Below are 19,605 nucleotides of genomic sequence, written 5' to 3' on the forward strand. Positions count from 1 at the left end.
ACTTCTAACGATAAAGAGTTCATCATCGCAAGCTATTATCCAATAAATATATTTCAAACAAAACATGTGATGATTGGTATCAGTGCTAGAACATTTGAACCTGTGATTCGATTGGGCAAAGCAGAACAATTTGGTGTACAACTGACCTGTGAAGAATGGCAAATATTATGTTCACGAATCGACCAAATGAACGATTATTTTCATGATGAGCTAAATGTGACCATAGTCAAATCATTAGGCTCAAATCATGAAGTGGTGCTGCGTACAGTCCTCGAAGAGAAGATGGTGCTGTTACGTAAAAAGAGTACATTCCATGTCCCTCGCAACATGGTGTATCTAACACAAACGGAATGGAACAAATTTATCAGCGTATTTCAGTGTGTGAAACATGCAGTGGAAGTGTGCAACAAAACCAGTATATTCCTGAAAAAGTACTATTTTGAAAAATGTGTTATGCATATTGTACAACATGTATCTAGATATTGTGATGGTTGTCAACATCGTTCGTGGGTGCATACCTGTATTGATAAACAGTTTATTTCTGATCAAATGGACATTGAGTTTCCACCAATTGACATTGCAATAGACCTTAAAAGACTTCAACTGGAATTAAAATTATATGCTAAAGACAAACTAGTGCAAGAAGTTCAAAATACATTGTATCGACAATATCCAGAACCACTATCTGGTATGGATGTATGTGGAGTGTAATAAAATGATCCATTTCAATGAATTGTGTTTTTTTCATTTCAAGTACAACCCTATGTTCTGACGTGTACTATTGCACCACATGTTGCCAGAGGTTTTTGCTCTAAACAGTTCCGGTTCTTTACTAATGAGTGCACAAACTTTTAAAAATGTCAAACCAAACTTTGAAACAAAAATCTTTGAAACAAAAATTTTCAAACAAAATTTTGAAGCGAAAAAAATTTCAAAAAAAATTTTGAAACAAAAAATTTCAAACAAAAAATTTGGAAACGAAAAATTTTAAACAAAAAATTTCGAACAAAAATTTTCAAACAAAAAATTTCAAACGAAAAAAATTTCAAACAAAAATTTCAAACGAAAAAATCTCAAACAAAATTTTGAAACAAAAAAATTTGGAAACGAAAAAATTTTCAAACAAAAAATTTCAAGCAAAAAAATTTCAAACTAAAAAAAATTTTACGTTTCACGGTTAACCGTCAAACTTTATCCGGTTTTTAACTATTCGATTAACAAATAAACGGTTTTGATCATATTTATCAGTGAGTGCAAAATGTTGAACGAAACCAAGATTTTTAAATGTTAAACAAAACTTAAAACTGAATACAGCAAAGATTTGAAAATCATCAACCAATCAGATTGCACGAAAGATAGTGATCAACCAATCAGATTGCAGGAAAGATAGTGATCAACCAATCAAATTGCATTAACAATAACTTTGCCAGTGTTGTAGCATGTATTGCCTTTCGTCTATGAGTCATAAGATTCAATAAGGTTAGCTATCAGATTTCTAAAGCTCAAGGTCAAATGAATCACCACCAATGATCTTAGACTATGAGCTGTGACTAAAGTTCAATGTATTGTTTCAAATTTCGCACCTTATGTTAAAATTCTGTTTATCACCATTCCCAAATTTAAAGAATACTTCTCTTGATATACCTAAGTCTTAGAATTAATCATATCATTATATGTTCAATAAGGTCAATAATGTCCGTCAATTGTTTACCTGAGTAGAACCAACTGTTTAATGTACTCAAACTTAAGAAGTACCACAACAAAGGAAATGAATCCCTGTACACTACCTCATCAAGGACAATCACGTGGTACAACGTCTTGCTTACGTTTATATTTGGCGGGAATAATCAAAACCAATGACGTAATTTCATTTGACAATTCTCAAATTATCCTACAAAGTTTCAATGTACCAATGTCCTGGACTCCTAATCCCATCATAGGTCAATAACCGATCACGTGGTCATACTCATATTTGACAATGATTTACCCAATGAATGAGATACTATCCAATTTTAAGAACAATTACCAATTATTGATATGACAATAAGAAATGTACCCCCTTCCAAAATTTAAGATTGGTACACAAATACACCTGTGTCTTATGAAAAAAGTAATAAATCCTGTACTTATTCAATAATAAAGCCGGTCAATAACCTTTAAATTTTGAATATTTGGCCATAAGAGGAATACCAACGGGTCCTAGAAAACGTTTACCGAATTTTGTTATTTGATAATTCCCAAATTTAAAAGGGAACATAAACATATAAAGGTAATAAACCTCTGTACATACCCATATAATGTGCTAAATAGGGGTCAATAACCTCCGAAATTTGATTTTTGGTAGTTCTTTACCTATGAAAAGGGAACGATGTGGACCATCCAAATTTATAGTGGTACATATTGAAGACCTGTACTATGATACCAAATGCTTATATTAAACAATTTCTAAAACCGAGTGGATGTGCCAAGATACCCCTCCCAAATTTTTAAAGGATGCATCAACGTACCCATATCTTATGATAGGAAATGAACCTATATACATGACCATATAACCATATAAGGTAATAGAACCTCATCAAAGGGGGAGAAATTGGGCCAAAAACCAAACACATGGTACAACATATTGCTTATGTTTATATTTTAGCAATTTTACCCATGAAAGGGAACAAGATGGACCACCCAAATTTATCATGATACATGTTGAGGCCTGTACTATGATACCGAATCCCCTCCCGGGGTGCATCAATGTACCTATGTCTTATGATAGGGAATGAACACCTATACATTACCATATAAGGTAATAGTACCTCATCCAAAGAAATAAATTAGGTCAAAACCAAACACGTGGTTGTACCTAAATTTGACAATTTCGTACCCCTAAAAGGGAACGAGGTGGACCACCCAAATTTATAGTGATCCATATTAGGGTCCTATACTGTAATACCAAATGTTTAATTGAGCAATTTCCAAATTAAAGAGGTGGGCCATTGTACCCCTCCCGGGGGTGCACAAATGTACCTATGTCTTATGATAGGGAATGGACCCCTATACATGACCATATAACTATATGATGTAATAGGACCTCATCAAGAAGATAAATTAGGTCAAAAATCAAACACGTGGTTGTACTAAAATTTGACAATTTTGTACCCCTAAAAGGGAACGAGGTGGACAATCCAAATTTATCATGATACATATTAGGATCCAGTACTATAACACCACATGATGAAATTAAGCAATTTCCAAAATTAAAGGGTTGGGCCAAGGTACCCCTCCCGGGGTGCATCAATATACCCATGTCTTATAAAAGGTAATAGACTCCTGTATACGCTCATGTGAACATATAAGGTAATAACACCTCATCAAAGAGAATAAAATCAACCAAAAACCAAACACGTGGTATAACGTATTGCTTACGTTTATATTTTGGCAATTTTGTACCCCTAGAAGGGAACGAGGTGGACCAACCAAATTTATAGTAATCTCTATTAGGGTCCTATACTATAATACCAAATATATTAAATGGGTAATTTCCAAAATTAAAGGGGTGGGCCAAGGTACCCCTCCCAAATTTTTAAAGGGGTGCACAAATGTACCTATGTCTTATGATAGGTAATAGACCCCTATACATGACCATATAACCATATAAGGTAATAGGACCTCATCCAAGGTAATAAATTAGGTCAAAAACGAAACACGTGGTTGTACTAACAATTTGGCAATTTCGTACCCATGAAAGGGAACGAGGTGGACCACCCAAATTTATAGTAGTATATATATATTAGGGTCCTATACTATTATATCAAATATGTAAAATGGTCAATTTCTAAAATTTAAGGGGTGGGCCAATGTACCCCTCCCAAATTTTTAAAGGGGTGCACCAATATACCCATATGTTATGAAAGGGAATGGACCCCTATACATGACCATATAACCATATAAGGTAATAGGACCTCATCCAAGGGGATAACTTGGGTCGAAACCAAACACGTGGTACAACGTATTGCTTACGTTTATATTTTGGCAATTTTGTACCCCTAAAAGGGAACGAAGTGGACCACCCAAATTTATTATAATACATGTTAGGGTCCAGTACTATAATACCAAATATATAAAATGAGCAATTTCCAAAATTTAAGGGGTGGGCCAAAGTACCCCTCCCAAATTTTTAAAGGAGTGCACAAATATACCCATATCTTATGAAAGGTAATGGACCCCTATACATGACCATATAACTATATAGGATAATAACACGTCATCAAAGGGGATAAAATCGACCAAAAACCAAACACGTGGTACTACGTATTGCTTACGTTTATAGTTTTGGCAATTTTGTACCCCTAAAAGGGAACGAGGTGGACCACCCAAATTTATCATAATACATATTAGGGTCCTGTACTATAATACCCAATGTTTAAATTGGTCAATTTCCAAAATTTAAGGGGTGGGCCAAGGTACCCCTCCCAAATTTTTCAAGGGGTGCATTAATATACCCATGTCTTATGAAAGGGAATGGACCCCTGTATACGCCCATATAACTATATAGGGTAATAACACCTCATCCAAGGGGATAAATTAGGTCAAAAACCCCCGAAATTTAAATTTTTGGCAATTTTTTACCCATGAAAGGGAACGACATAGACACCCAATACTGATAGAGGTACATACTATGGTCCTAGGCTACCACACCCAATTTTTAGATTTGACAATTTCCAAAATTTAAGCGGGGTGGTCCTATGTACCCCTGCCAAAATTTAGGGGGTGGGCCAAGGTACCCCTGCCAAAATTTAGAGGGGTGGTCCTATGTACCCCTAGGTCATTGACCCCTGGCCGAGGTCATTGACCTTTGACCTATAACGTCACAAAAATTTTTGCTGACTCGGCGAGCCATACGTCGGGGACTACTACTCTTACATCCCACGAACATTGTGGAACGGCATCGGTATGGTGGTAGTGGAGTACTGGTCTGGGTAGGCATTATGATGAATGGTCGTACTGACCTGCACATCTTCGATGCTGGGTCTATCAATGGTCAGAGGTACAGAGACGGGGTTCTGCATGCCCATGTGCGGCTTTTCAGGGAAATAGTGGGCCCACAGTTTCTGCTCATGGATGACAATGCTCGTCCCCATAGGGCCAAACTGGTGGAAGAATGCCTTGAGACGGAAGACATCCAACGTATCGAGTGGCCAGCGCGTTCTCCGGACTTCAACACAATTGAACATGCCGGGGACGCATTAGGAAGACGTGTTGCAAATTGCCAGCCGCCCCTCAGGACACGCCATGAGTTCTGTACTGTTCTGTACTGCTGTTCGTGAGGAGTGGAATCAGCTACCCCAAGAGCTCTTCAACAACCTGATCTTGAGCATGGAACGTCGCTACCAGACATGTATGGCTGTCCGTGGTGACCATATCCTATATTAACATGTTTTCGATGCCGCCAGTGCGTCTCACAGTGTTTTGGTGATATGTCTACTATGGTATCACTGTTAGTTTGTGTTTTGTGACCCCTTGTAGCACGTTTTCTGTCCAATTTGGCCTGTTCCGTATTCGTGTGGCCTTTACGTGTGATACGTTGGTATGGTGGTTCCATTTGATGTGCCTTTTTGACGTTGTTCGTCCCCGATGTACTCGAACAGTCATTATTAGAGACCGGATGTTTAGGCACTGAAAATCTGTAAAATAGGCAGGCAAATGGGCACTAAAAATTTAAAAAATAGGCAGTAAAATAGGCACTAAAATGTAACTCGAAATAATGAAGATAAATACTCAATACCATTAAAAAATAGATTCAAGTCATAGATAATGTTCAAAGAATATAGAAACACACTTGTTCGTTAATATCTTCTTTTATTGCATATATAAAAACGAAGCTTGTTATGCATTCCATACATACTGGGTGAACCTGAAAGATGTGCACATACTTTGGGAGCTGATTCATGACATCAAAAGAAGACAAAAAGTCCTGTTGCATGTTGTCGAATTCTGCGTCGTGTACGAGTGACAGGGGGGCCAACTTGGAATCCAAAATCGAATCCTGACAATTGGAACGAGACATAAAGGTGCTCACATACTTCGGGAGGTGATTCGTGACATCCAAGAGGACTTTTTGTTCACTTTTCATGTCACGAATCACCTCTCAAAGTATGTGCACATCTTTTGGTTCCGTTCCAATTGTCAGGATTCAATTTTCAATACCAAATTGGCACTCTGTCAGTCGTACAAGACACGGAATTCGGCAAAATGCAAGAAAACATTTTGTCTTCTTTTGATATTACTAATCACCTCCCGAAGTATGTGCACATCTTTGAAGTTCACCATGTATATATATCGTAACGTACCACGTGCTTGTGTTTACAAACACTTAATATGTGTGTATTATTTATGTTATATAAATTATATATTTTCCCAATGAAGGCTTATTTTGAAGAAAATGCATAGAATAGGCAATATTAGGCACTAAAGGTCAAAATAGGCAAAATAGGCAAAATAAAATTGGCTTAAATCGAAAGTATAAACCCCCATATAAACTTTAAAACGTTATTTTTGATCATATCTTTAAGAATAAAGAATAGGCATTTTGCCTAACATCCGGTCTCTAGTCATTATGCTTGCTTTGAACACCTGTGAATATTTAAAACAAAAAATTCTTGTTGGAAACAGACTTCATGATGATAGTAGTTTAATTTACTAACCTAATCTTCTGTTTGAACACTACATTCATAAATCATGCTTACGTCGAATTAGTTTAAGGTCACACGGACAGTGCTAAAGCAAATGGTCAAACATAAATGAAATCTTTAAGTTTAACGTCCCACGGTTAGGCTAAAGGAGACGGTGATAATGGGAAATGAGTGAAACGGTGGAATGAAGAAAGTGGGAGGAAACGGGAGATCCCCGAGAAAACCCACAAGCACGGTGTTTGTTCACCACAAAGTCCACACGGCGCGAGCTGGGATCGAACCAGGGACCCCAAGCACCGGAGGTGAACGCTCTACCACTGAGCCACCGCGCCCCCAATGGTCGAACAAATCACAGCATGATCAAATACAGGAAATCTATTCTCGAACAGTAGCGAACATCTGTTCCATTTAGTTAGTTATCACAGTTTTGATATGAAAACTAATCTTGTCTTTGTCACAAACAAGTTCCTTATCATTGAAGGTGGAAACAATTTTTTTTAAATTTTTAATTTAACAGATGTAGAAGGAAAATTAAGAAATAAAGATAACAGAGCTAGTTGCATTGGAATTGCAAACTGATATATTGAGATTGAAGTTCGATATTGAATTCTATAAAAAGAATTGCCATCTTTCCTCTCCAGGTGTGTTTGCTTTATCTTTCACTAACATAATAAATTATTATTTAAAGAAAGACAAAACAGACACAACGAGATTGTATTTGTAGTGTTTAGGTTTCTCTGAGTGCGAGTGTTTTCCTCTTCCCTTCGTTGTTCATGATGGAGTAGCATACTTAAAATCGTGGTTTTTAAGGTTTGTTCTTTCTGGAGAAAGGGGGCGGCGGGGGCTCCTTGCCATTGCACGGAGGGGCTAATTGCTTAGAGCCAGCCATGCCTGAAGGAAATCTGAAATTGTCACTCCTCTCCACTCAGATGCAGTACGAGGCATGGATCTAGGCACACTCCTATCTGAAATCACACTCAAATCTTCCATAGATTTTTTTCGTTGGAAACTAAAATGATCCCAGGTTTAGCACAGATTTGGTACAATTAATAACTACATTCTGAATGTAGCACTTTATCTCGGATAGTAAGGATTCTAGTGCGTATCTACTTGAAACTACATGAAACCAAGCATTTCGCATTTTTGAATATATGTGTTTGTATAAATGTATCTACAGTTTTGTTCAAAAACACCTTGCTACACATCGTACTAGGAACAACTGTATTCTCATCTATAAAATAACTATATCAAGCAAATATTAGTTTTCTATAGCCCATTGGACTCTTTATGTAAAATAGTATTTCCGACATAGCATTATGAGAATATTTAGGAATTTGGGAATTAAATTTCTGGGCTTTCGGTACATATGGTCATGTTAGCCCCTCACGTATGAGAGATGACTTCCCTCGGCGATCATATCTATATGAGGAAAGGCAAGAAAGAAAGGATTGGAGAAGGAAGGAGAAGACCTGGGACCTATGTTTGGCACCATCCCGGCATTTGCCTGGTGTGAATGGGAAAACATAGGAAAATCTCACTCAGGATGACTGAGCTGGAAAAGCTTTTACACTTTTTCGACCGGGTGTTCCCACGGGGGAATCAGCCAGAATATTGTATGATAACTTTGATCAAGGGTAATTCCACGTAGGCTTTTACAATATATCCTTCAAAATACTAGTGAATGTCCAGTTTTCTTTATCAAAACCTTACATTCTCTGAAATTTTCATCTGTGTCCAAGATTGAAGTTATTTTAGAGCCTTATATACCATCTCAAGAAATCTAATCCACACAGAAAGAAATCATATAATTGACAAATATATTCAATAATTTATATTTTGGTATATATTTCGTTATATAAGGCTCCTATATGGCTATGTAAATAGCGTACGCTCCTTTGGCGTGGAAGACCCAGGTTTGATTCCTGGCGGAGCTCCTGTGGTTCGGATTCCACATTAAGCTGTAGGTCCAGATCTCATATAGCCTCGCTGCTGAACGGAACGCTAAACTAATATGCATTCCCACTCGATTATTTTCTGATATAAAATATAATTTAGATTATTTTTAGAAGTATCTCTACTAGAAGCAAACAATTTACGAAGCTTCTTAGCTGACGATGTTTCTAACCCATTAGATAATTTCAATATATTCATAAGTAATAACTTAAAAAAGAATGTTAAAATAAATAAGCTTTTGTAAGATGATTAAACAAGTCATCAATTAAGCGTTATAATAATTTATTTAACGTTTAACATAATAGAGGTAGCTATATATATTTTAATTTAACCGTAGAAGGGAGCGGCAGCAACAGCTGGGGCAGCAGCGTAGGTGGCGACAGCTGGAGCAGCGATGGCTGGGGCAGCGTAAGCGGCTTTGACAACGGGAGCTCTGTAGGTGTTAGCGTAGGAGGTGGCGATTGGAGCAGCAACAGCTGGAGCGGCAACAACTGGGGCAGCGACAGCTGGAGCAGCGGCGTAGGTGGCAACAGCTGGGGCGCCAAGGTAGCCAGCAGAAGCGGCGGCGATCAAGACGGCGAAAACGATCTAAAATTTAAAAGAATGTCATTGTAATGTATTGAAATAGTACTTATACTAACTAGAATTTCTAGATTAGTAATTTATTTATATCTTTTGTGGAGTTTGTTCAGAACAGTGTTGCCATCTTCCGTCAGTACTCAAATATAAGATAAAACAAAAGTGAAAGCAGGCAATATGTGGTTATTGACGATGTTAATTCATATTTATTGCCGTATAAAAATTTAATTTAGAAATTTGCAATACCTATGGTGGCTTTTGAGGGAAGTCACACCCATAAAAATAAACGAATACATTTTGTCATAACAAATTAAGGGAAGAAAGTTTATCTAATGTACTACTACTTGCATACAGCTTTCTGAAGCCTTGTTCTCTCAACTTGTAAGGATAAAATGTATTATTACTATAATTAATTTTTTTCTTTGCTCATTTGACTTCCTTCAAGATCCGCTATTGGTATTTATGTTAGTGCAATATTGTTGCGTGTATTACATAAAAAGAACGAAATTATCATATATACCTGTACATAAAGAAAATATATGGAAAGGCAAAACACAAGACGTATTTGACATCCTCTAGTGTTAAGTAACCAGTAATTTTGTTAAGGTCATTTTGTGTGTCTTAGATTGAAGTAAAGTATAAATAAATAAAAAGTTTATTATTATTTCAGTGATCCGTAAAGGACGACTATTTTTCCTTTAGATTTCCGCAAACGGTTACACCTTCACTTCGGTAGTAACTTCTTTTTTCAGTGGCGTTACGTGATTTCTTACCATGACGACGCTTAGATTTCTTAGAAGGGGGAAAACGGAGGAGTAGAGAACTTTCTGGAGACAGCTATTTTTTGTATACTGAAACTAACAGTTTTATTACTTCATCTATATTACAATACATGTTTGGATGCAGCGTTAGGCCATCAAAAGCGCTCGCCCCCTCTATCGGCGTCACTTTTTTTAAAAAACTTAGGTTAAGATATTCTTAATACGTTGTTCTTAGTGGATAGTTCTGATTATTTAACGTTATATTCATTTTCGCGTTATTTCTTTTAATACAATAGTCTTAATAGCTTATTCCATTTGCGTAAGGGAAGTGGAGCTACCATAACCTCTTAAGAGCCTGCCTTAGTAAAAATAATACAAAATTTACCATTTTTCTTTTGCTTGTTTATTCATCGGTGAAAGGAGATAATGAAAAGCAAGTCACCACAATCATAGATAATGCTATTCTACAACAGAAAATATGAATCTGAAGAATGTTTAGTGTTGCCATCCATAGAAATTACAGTGTTGCCGGAAAAACAATTTTTCTAAAATCTAAGTTAAGGCAGCGAGTAGAGGAACAAACTCAACTGCATTTGGTTACGTATCATATTGTTTTAGTTTCCTGTGTACTACTTTTTAAATAATAGTTGTATTTAGTTTGTAATAAACAAAATAGTTTTAACATACCATTATTAAAACTAAATAATAATGTTATTTAGAAAGTAGTTTACAGGACACCAAACATGATATGTAATCGAATGCAGTTGAGTTCGTTCCTTCAGTCCCTGCCCTAACTTAGATTTTAGGGAAATTGTTATTCTGGCAACACTGTAATTTCTATGGATGGCAACACTGAACTTTCTTCAGGTTCATATTTTCTGTTGTAGAATAGCATTGTCTATGATTGTGGTGACTTGCTTTTCATTTATTTCCTTTCACTGAGAAATAATCAAGCAAAAGAAAATGGTAAATTTCGTATTATTTTTGGTAAGGCAGGCTTGGTATTGATATCGGTATTTCTCTATGCTTTAGGATGTTTATAAACTGATTTGCTATAGACGATAGGTAGTAAATTAATATCTATAATTGTAACAAGTTAAAAAAAATAGATAAACGTTTGTAAAATTCGAAAAAAGAAGAAAGAAAGAAAGAAAAAACTGAGAAAGCTGAATAAAACCATATTCAAGTCCTGTTTAACAGGTGACAGTCCAGGATTTACATCTTCCTTCCTTGGCCCCCTGAAACTTATTCAAAACCCTTCCTGGTTTCTGAGGGGTCACGGTAAAGGTAAAGCGCTTCCTCTAGCACGTGGGGTCCCTAGTTCGATCTCCAGCCAAGTAAATTTGTGGTGGACAACATCGTGTCCGTGGGTTTTCTCCCGTTTCCTCCCACTTTCTCACTCCACCAATTCTTCCATCATCATTCACTTGCCTAAATCATTATATCCCTTAGCCTAAAGGACATAATCATGGGATGTTAAATTAAAAGATTTAATTTCATTTCAATTAATAACAATAATCTCTCATTCTCTGTCATTTTAGGTGAATATTGATCTATTATTTGTAATTCTGACATATCACTAACAACAAGGGTGCAACGAAAAAATTAATTAAGCCCTATTGTAAATTTTAATCCGAAGGTATCCTGGTCTTCTAGATAAGAAATCTGAGATCCCTAGATAAACTCTATCCATCAAACAGTTGAGAGTAACGCACAACTGGATTAACGCAAAATTGCAATATTGAAGGTTTCAAGTTCTACACAAATAAACTTTTTTTCCTGCTTTTGGTAGTTGATTCTCTCTTCGCTAGTAAACTTTTTGATAATTTTCATTTTTTTTTTATTGGTATTTGTGCTAATACGTGCTTTGCAATGTCTGAAATTGCGAGTTCGTGGGGAGACAGTAGCGGGTAGTGAACCCCAGTGAGTACCAGATGCGCACCTAGAAATTTTTGTCGGGGGGGGGGGATCCAATCCATACGTCTATGTAATATTGAACAGGTATTATTCTGCACCCAAAAAGACGATAAGTAATTGGAAAATACTTCTACTTCTATTTTCAGAAAAAAAATGATAGAACTAGATTGTTTTTATAAGAGAAAGAGTACAGATGAAGTGTAAGATCAAATTTTCATGCTACATCAATCATTTCCCTGTCAAACAAGTAGAGTTTTATTGAGAAACTGCATAAATATATGTTGAATTAGGAAGTTTGAGGGGATCTGGACCCGGTGGACCTCCCTCGTGGGTGCACCCCTGGTGAACACTAGTCTTATTGATCTAGTAACCTCAGCTTGAGCTAGTATGAACCCAATAGAATCAGCTGCATGGAGGATTGGAAGCATAGGCGCCAACTTTGGGGGAGGGGGTAAGGGCACTTTTGGCCCCCCCAATATTTAAAGGTGGGGTCCTCGCCCCTCCAATATAATCCAGTCGCGGAAGAATTAACAAAAAGAGCAAGAATTTATGTCATAAGCTTCGTCGTGCCTTTAATTAAATATTAGGAACATTCCTCTTATTTAATAGAAAACGCGTTTTCAAAACTGTGTTTAATGAAGCACTGAAGCTTCAACCAACACTCTGGCAGTACCGATATGACAAGTGAAGATCAATATGGTGCTTAAAGTTGCAGTTAAATTCCCAAATTTTGAACTTTAATTTGTTTTATTCGCTTTAAGCAAATTTGACTTAGGTCGTGAATTTCGCAGCGGAGTAGCGTACCGAGAACTTGAGGGAGAAGCAGAGGGGCTTCCGCCCCCCCCCCCCAATATTTTCTTCAAGTCGGCGTCTATGATTGGGAGACTGCACGAGTCATCCATAGCACAAAACATCTGTCGGAGAAGACTCGTTCAAAAGAAGGAAAGAACAAACAAACTGACTTATGAACATTCTAACAAACAACGGTTTATATTTTGCCCTTTTAAAGAATATTAAAATCAATGTTCTGAACACTTTTGCACATGATTTTTCCTATAATTTGCCATTAGAAATGCAAAACTTCTACTATTAAACAATTTATGAGTTCAAGACTTGAGGTAATATTACGTAACAGAAAAAGGAGCGACATTGGAGAAAAAGAAAAGTAGCTTGTTAACCAACACAGAATGATTTTATTAATATAATTTGGTAGTGCCATCTACTACTTTTCTGTAAAATGTAATACTTAAGTATGATGGTTGGAGGGGGGCTCAAAGCAAATTAAGAACATTCCTTTTCCTTTTTATTTTTTGTTAATTTCTAAAATGTTGATTGCGTAAGGGGCTCATGACTGCGGCGGCGTTCACTTCTGGTGCAAGGAACCTCTTGTTCGATTAACACGTCTAAGCCCTATTCTTGATATGATCGCACTGATTAGAAAAAAAAAAAATGGTTAAATTCCAAAGTTGGGCGTCCGTTTCTAGGAAAATTTTAAAAATTTACAGGAAAGATATGGATAATTTGATCGTTTCTGCGCTTGATAATATATAAGAGTCTCGAAAAATCTGTTTGTTTGTTATATATAAGTGGTTATAAACATGGGACTATACGGTGAGCGGAGGGAACTACTTGGCGCAAGGTAACCGAACAGTTGCATTGTGGGAAAGAAACGAGCATTTATGTTATCAACATGGCGAATGTACAAGGGCAGTGAACTAACAGTTTTAACATTTGTGAAGCAATACGTTGATAACGAGCAAAATCTTTTAAATGTTTGTGAAGAGCACGGATTAATGAACCTAATAACAAATTGCAGAAAGTATGGAAAGGAGATAAAAGCGAAAAAACGTGGCGAAAAAAAAAGCTCTGGATGGATTAGTTTCTATTTACGTTCTTTGTCAGCAGTGAGACTTCAAGAGCGCAACCGCGGAGGGCGGGAGGAAGGGGTCCACCGGGTCTGGACTTCCCAAAATCTTCATAACTCAACCTACATTTGAACAATTTCGCAATAAAACTATTGTTTAACAGAGAAGTTATTGATGTAGCGTGAAAATTTGATCTTACATTTCATCTATACCTTTTCTCTTATAAAAACAATCTAGTCTTATTATTTCTTTTGAAAATATAAGTGGAAATGTTCAAAAATTACTTATCGTCTTTTCGGGTGCAGAACGGTGGTGGATCTACCCCGGGGCCGGATGGGATTAGCTCCTCCGGTTTTTTGAGTGACAAAAATAATTTAAGCTATTATTTATATATTTTTGAAAGTTTATAGTAAACTCATGAAATATCTATCACAGTCTGAATTCTGGCCCCCCAGTTTTTACCTTCTAGATCCGACTCTGGATCAGAATAATAGCCGTTCAGTATTACATAGATGTATTGATTTATAGTATTGGCAGTGGCGTATTTAGGGGGGCTTCCGGGCTTAAGCCCCCCCTAAAATCTTACTTACTATAATAAAGTATATGAAATATCTTGCAGAATTTTTACATTTTCAGGCAAAGCCCCCCCCTTCCCGAAACAAAATCGTAAATACGCCACTGAGTATTGGAACTCCTCTCCAAAGTTCCGACACCCCCCAACAAAAATTTCTGGGTGCGTACCTGATATAGGTTATAATTTCACTTGGAAGTCAAACTATTGTAGTGCGTTCCTTGTTTTGCGACCAGAAATCAAGCTCAGAATCTCAAGCACGCCAAAGTGACACGCTCTAGCCACTAGGCTATTTTTTCACCAATTTTTTAAAATTCAATTTCTTAATTCACTCGTATTTATCGTTCTTCAAGTCTTTCTTACGCTTTGAACTCAGCAAGAATACAAATACGTAAACATTAAGAACAGTTTAAAAATGCCCACAATGTTTAGTGGGACGCGAACCCAGGTTGGGATTCGTGTCACGATCATCAAGCCTAATATCTCAGACCGCCTCGACTGCACCACATCGGAAAGACAAAGGGTGAGAGGAAAGAGTGGCGGCTCCTAAGGGAAGTCCCATTAGAAAAGAAAAGAAGAAAAAGGTAAGGGAAGAAATCTAAGTCTTAATTACCGTAAATTAGAATTAGAACACTAAATTAATTTTCATCAATTAGCTCGTAACAATGAACCTGTAATTGTTACCGATGTGACTTCCAAAACATGCTCAGACAATCAAATTTTCTCTGTTTGCTCCCTGCATCATGAAATTAAGCCCAAGAGTCGTGGAAAGCAACACTGTACTTACAAGCTTGTACATGTTGGTTGATGGAGCTGTTGTTACTTCGATGCAGAAACAACTGATAAAATGCTGCTTGACTGTTGGGTCTTTTATACCAGTCTCGAAACTGGAGAGGAATATGCAGCCTGTAAGAGGGGACCCCAATGGCGGTCAAGGTAAAAGCCTTCGCGTATTAACGCTGGGCGTTGCACACATCTCACAATAACAGGTTCCCGTAGTAGTGATTGTTCACCGTTGCAGTGAGTAAGGTAGCTCCCGAGGTTAGCATTGGTATGTTGTGCTTCCTTCATTGAACAACAGCGCGGCAGATCCTTTCCCTTCCAAAGAGTTTAATAAGATGGTTAGAAGAGATTGACCTCGCATCTTTGAATGTCCATGAGGGTCAATCACTGAGGTCAAGTACATTGGCTCAAAACTTCTTTCTAAACCTATTCGATAAATGGGTACCTGGGGAAAGGATTGTTTCTAGTGACTGGAAGCTACCTCGTTAGCCTTCTGACTAATTCTCCTCTGAAATTTTGGATAAAGAATGTCTGTACAAATTCTTCCAGTTCTTTTGTCTTATTTGAATTTCTTTAATTTAATTTTTTTTTAGAATTGATTTGATTTGATTTTAAGTTTAGCGTCCTTTTCAGCAACGAGGCTATGTGAGACGTGGGCCTAAAGCTTAAAGTGGAATTCTACTCACATTTACTCCCACCGGGAATCGAACCTAGGTGTCTCACGCCAAAGGCTTGTACACTGACGAGGTAGACAAAGACGTGTACATTTCTAATTTTTTAGAAGAAAAAGAAGAAGAAAAGTATAAGTGGAACATTTACAAATGAACTAGAGTGGATTTCCAATTTGTGATATTAATACAATCAAATTTTATAATTTTGTGTATACTGTACCAATTTAATAGAATCACATCAATACCAAATGAATATATTTTAAAATATCATTAAGAAATTACACCATGTAGTAAGGAAAATAAGTATTATACAGGATGTTTCAGATAAAACGTCCAGTGCTTATAAATCCGAAATGGCTGAGAATAAAAAGATGAAACAAAAACTGAGATAGGAAAATGTCATAGGGCACATCACATGGTGTTGTTGTGGAGACCCCCAGGGCCTTCCTTCAAGGGGCCCAGGGGCCAACTTCAAATTTTCAAATGAGAACACGTATTGAATCATACCTCATTCAATAGTACTTGAAAAACGAAACAACTTTTGTGGGAAACAATTTTCGATTTGGGCCACCGTTATCAAAATGGCCACAAAAAGTGGGTCCTGTATCAGATAAAACGTCCAGTCCTTATAGGCCTAAATCAGAAACGGCTGAGAATAGAGAGATGAAACGATGATAAAGCATGTCAAGTGGTATTGTTGTGGTGACCCTCAGGAAACTCCGTGAAAGGGGCCCAGGTGCCAACTTCAAACTGATACAGGACTTTTTGCGGGCATTTTGAAAACGGTGCCCCAAATCGAAAATTGTTTCCTGCAAAAGTTGTTTCGTATTTCAAGGACTATTGAATAAGGTATGATTCAATACATGTTCCTATTTGAAAATTTGAAGTTGGCCCCTGGGCCCCCTTGAAGGAGGACCCTGTGGGTCACCACGACAACACCATGTGATGCGCGCTATGACATTTTCCTATCTCAGTTTTTGTTTCATCTTTTTATTCTCAGCCATTTCGGATTTATAAGCAGTAGACGTTTTATCTGATATAGGACCCACATTTTGCGGCCATTTTGAAAACGGTGCCCTAAATCGAAAATTGTTTGCTACAAAAGTTGTTTCGTTTTTCAAGTACTATTGAATGAGGTATGATTCAATACATGTTCCTATTTGAAAATTTGAAGTTTGCCCCTGGGCCCCCTTGAAGGAGGGCCCTGGGGGTCACCGCAATAACACCATGTGATGCGCCCTATGACATTTTCCTATCTCAGTTTTTGTTTCATCTTTTTATTCTCAGCCGTTTCGGATTTATAAGCACTGGACGTTTTATCTGAAACACCCTATATATATATATATATATATATATATATATATATATATATATATATATATATATATATATATATATATATATATATATATATATATATATATATTGGGTGTTAATGAACTATAGGAGGTGATTCCTCATATCAAAATATGAGAAAAAGTTCCTATGGACCTATGGCGAAAAATGCATAGTTTCAGAGCTGGGCTGTCCAAATTCGCGAAAAAGCCAAATTTCAAGGGGTCCTGTTTCGAATTCGAGAGATTGGATGGTGGTCCTTATCAGTGTAAAGGAAGTCACGCATACGCAATCCAAAAATGCATATTTCCTGAATGTTCAAGGGGTGTACAGAGTATTCTCTGCAGGGTGAAATTCCCAGGTATGCCATCAACTGAATTTTGAGATATGCTCTGACTTTATGATTGGTCCAAAGTAGGCAAACGATAAGCCTTGATAACAGTGAACACGGGATCCTTTGGTGCGATGTCGGATCGTCAGCAACACGGTCTCTAGTACTCAGGAAAACGCATAATACGATGTTTTCTTTCACGCTTATGAGTGAAGAAAACGTGAAATATACCGTGACGAAATTGGCATACATATGATACGTTATTCCGAACACAAAAAAACATGGAGCTGCCGGTTCCGCCTTCCCTCCGAAGCACTGGATGTCTATTGTTGTCAAGGCTTGCCTTCTGCCTACTTTGGACCCTTCTTGAAATCAGGGTACATCTGAAAACTCTATTGAGAGCATATATGAGAATTACACCCTATAGGGAATACCCGCTCCACCTATTAAATATGCACTTTTGGATTATGTATGCATGGCTTTCTTTTACGCTGATAAGAATTATCATCCACAGTTTCTAAAATTCGAAATAGGGCCTATTGAAATTTAGCTTTTTCGTTATTTTGGACAGCCCTAGCTCTGAAACTAAAACTTTTCCTCATAGGTAGATATGAACTTTTTCTCTTATCTTGATATGAGGAATCACCTGGAATCATCTGTTACTGTTTGTCGATGTAGTTCATATATATATAATATATAGTTGGACCCGGATAACTCGAATTGCTTGATAACTCAAATTTTTCCACAAGCTCGTGGCTAAGCAGTTAGTGTACGCGCGTTTGGCGTAGAAGACCCGGGTTCGATTCCTGGCGGGAGGTCATGTGGTTCGGATTCCACATTAATCAGTAGATCCCGTCCCATATAGTCTCGCTGCTGAAAGGGACATTAAATTCAAAATCAACTCAATTCGAATTTTTTTTTTCATATTCCCTTGCACTCTTAATAACACTCAATCTTAAAATAACCCCTATGAGTCGAATATTCCAAAATTACAATTTCTGTAAATAAAATTTTAAGAGTTTCATAATCATATTTAAAACTTCGGTAACTTGAATTTTCTTATCTGTGAACCTCTACGATTCAAAGTTTATCTCCAAAATTGCAATTTCTCTTGATGTGATCTCGATAACTCTGAAGCTATAGCTCTATGCTTTTAGATATTTGCCATTGTTGCTAGGCCTGCCCTTGTTATTAATGTGTACTGTAATTGTGTTTTATTCATGTCTAGACATGAAAGACCCAGCCACCACCAAAACAATATATGTACAGTATTTCATATTGACTAGTCATCTTATTTCATTTAAGGAACTTTCACAACTTCGAGTTATAGAGGTTAAAGGAATGAAACTTCGAGTTTTAGAGGTTGAATGAATAAAACTTCGAGTTATAAAGGTTGAATGAATAAAACTTCGAGTTATAGAGGTTGAATGAATAAAACTTCGAGTTATAGAGGTTAAAGGAATGAAACTTCGAGTTATAGAGGTTGAATGAATAAAACTTCGAGTTATAGAGATTGAATGAATAAAACTTCGAGTTATAGAGATTGAATGAATAAAACTTCGAGTTATAGAGATTGAATGAATAAAACTTCGAGTTATAGATGTTGAATGAATAAAACTTCGAGTTATAGAGGTTGAATGAATAAAACTTCGAGTTGTAGAGGTTGAATGAATAAAACTTCGAGTTATAGAGGTTGAATGAATAAAACTTCGAGTTATAGAGGTTGAATGAATAAAACTCCGAGTTATAGAGGTTGAATAAATAAAACTTCGAGTCATAGAGGTTGAATGAATAAAACGTCGAGTTATAGAGGTTGAATAAATAAAACTTCGAGTTATAGGGATTGAATAAATAAAACTTCAAGTTACAGAGTTTATATAATCACTTTTCATGAGGAACGCGGAACCTCAGTATCTCGAATTTTTGTTGTGACCATCTTATGAACTCGAACCTTGTTACTTGGAAAGCTCGATAACTGGAATTTGTGTCTATTAGCTTCAGCTTCGAGTTATTGGGATACCGCTTTATTCACATGGTTGAGCGTGTATAAATAACGTTAAAAAGTAATAAAAAAGGACGATCTTGAAAGGGAAAGCGAAAACAATAAGAACTACATTCACGCGAATGTTTCCCACGAGACTAAACGAGAAAGAGCT

The 19,605-nt window shown here is 36.8% G+C and overlaps 1 protein-coding gene across 1 annotated transcript; it reads right to left on the minus strand.

The window, feature by feature from the left end:
* Positions 1–8,901: 8,901 nt before the first annotated feature.
* Positions 8,902–15,195, minus strand: LOC145686760 (uncharacterized). The gene is made up of 2 exons (XM_081760400.1): positions 15,117–15,195; positions 8,902–9,224 (listed from the first exon to the last, which is right to left on the minus strand). Exons 1-2 carry the CDS (start codon positions 15,126–15,128, stop codon positions 8,964–8,966), a joined length of 273 nt encoding a protein of 90 aa, XP_081616526.1. The 5' UTR covers positions 15,129–15,195; the 3' UTR covers positions 8,902–8,963.
* Between the last annotated feature and the right edge of the window lie 4,410 nt (positions 15,196–19,605).

Source organism: Thermobia domestica, chromosome 5 (assembly GCF_964235325.1).
Source record: "Thermobia domestica chromosome 5, izTheDome1.hap1.1, whole genome shotgun sequence".
NCBI classification, from domain to species: Eukaryota; Metazoa; Arthropoda; class Insecta; order Zygentoma; family Lepismatidae; genus Thermobia; species Thermobia domestica.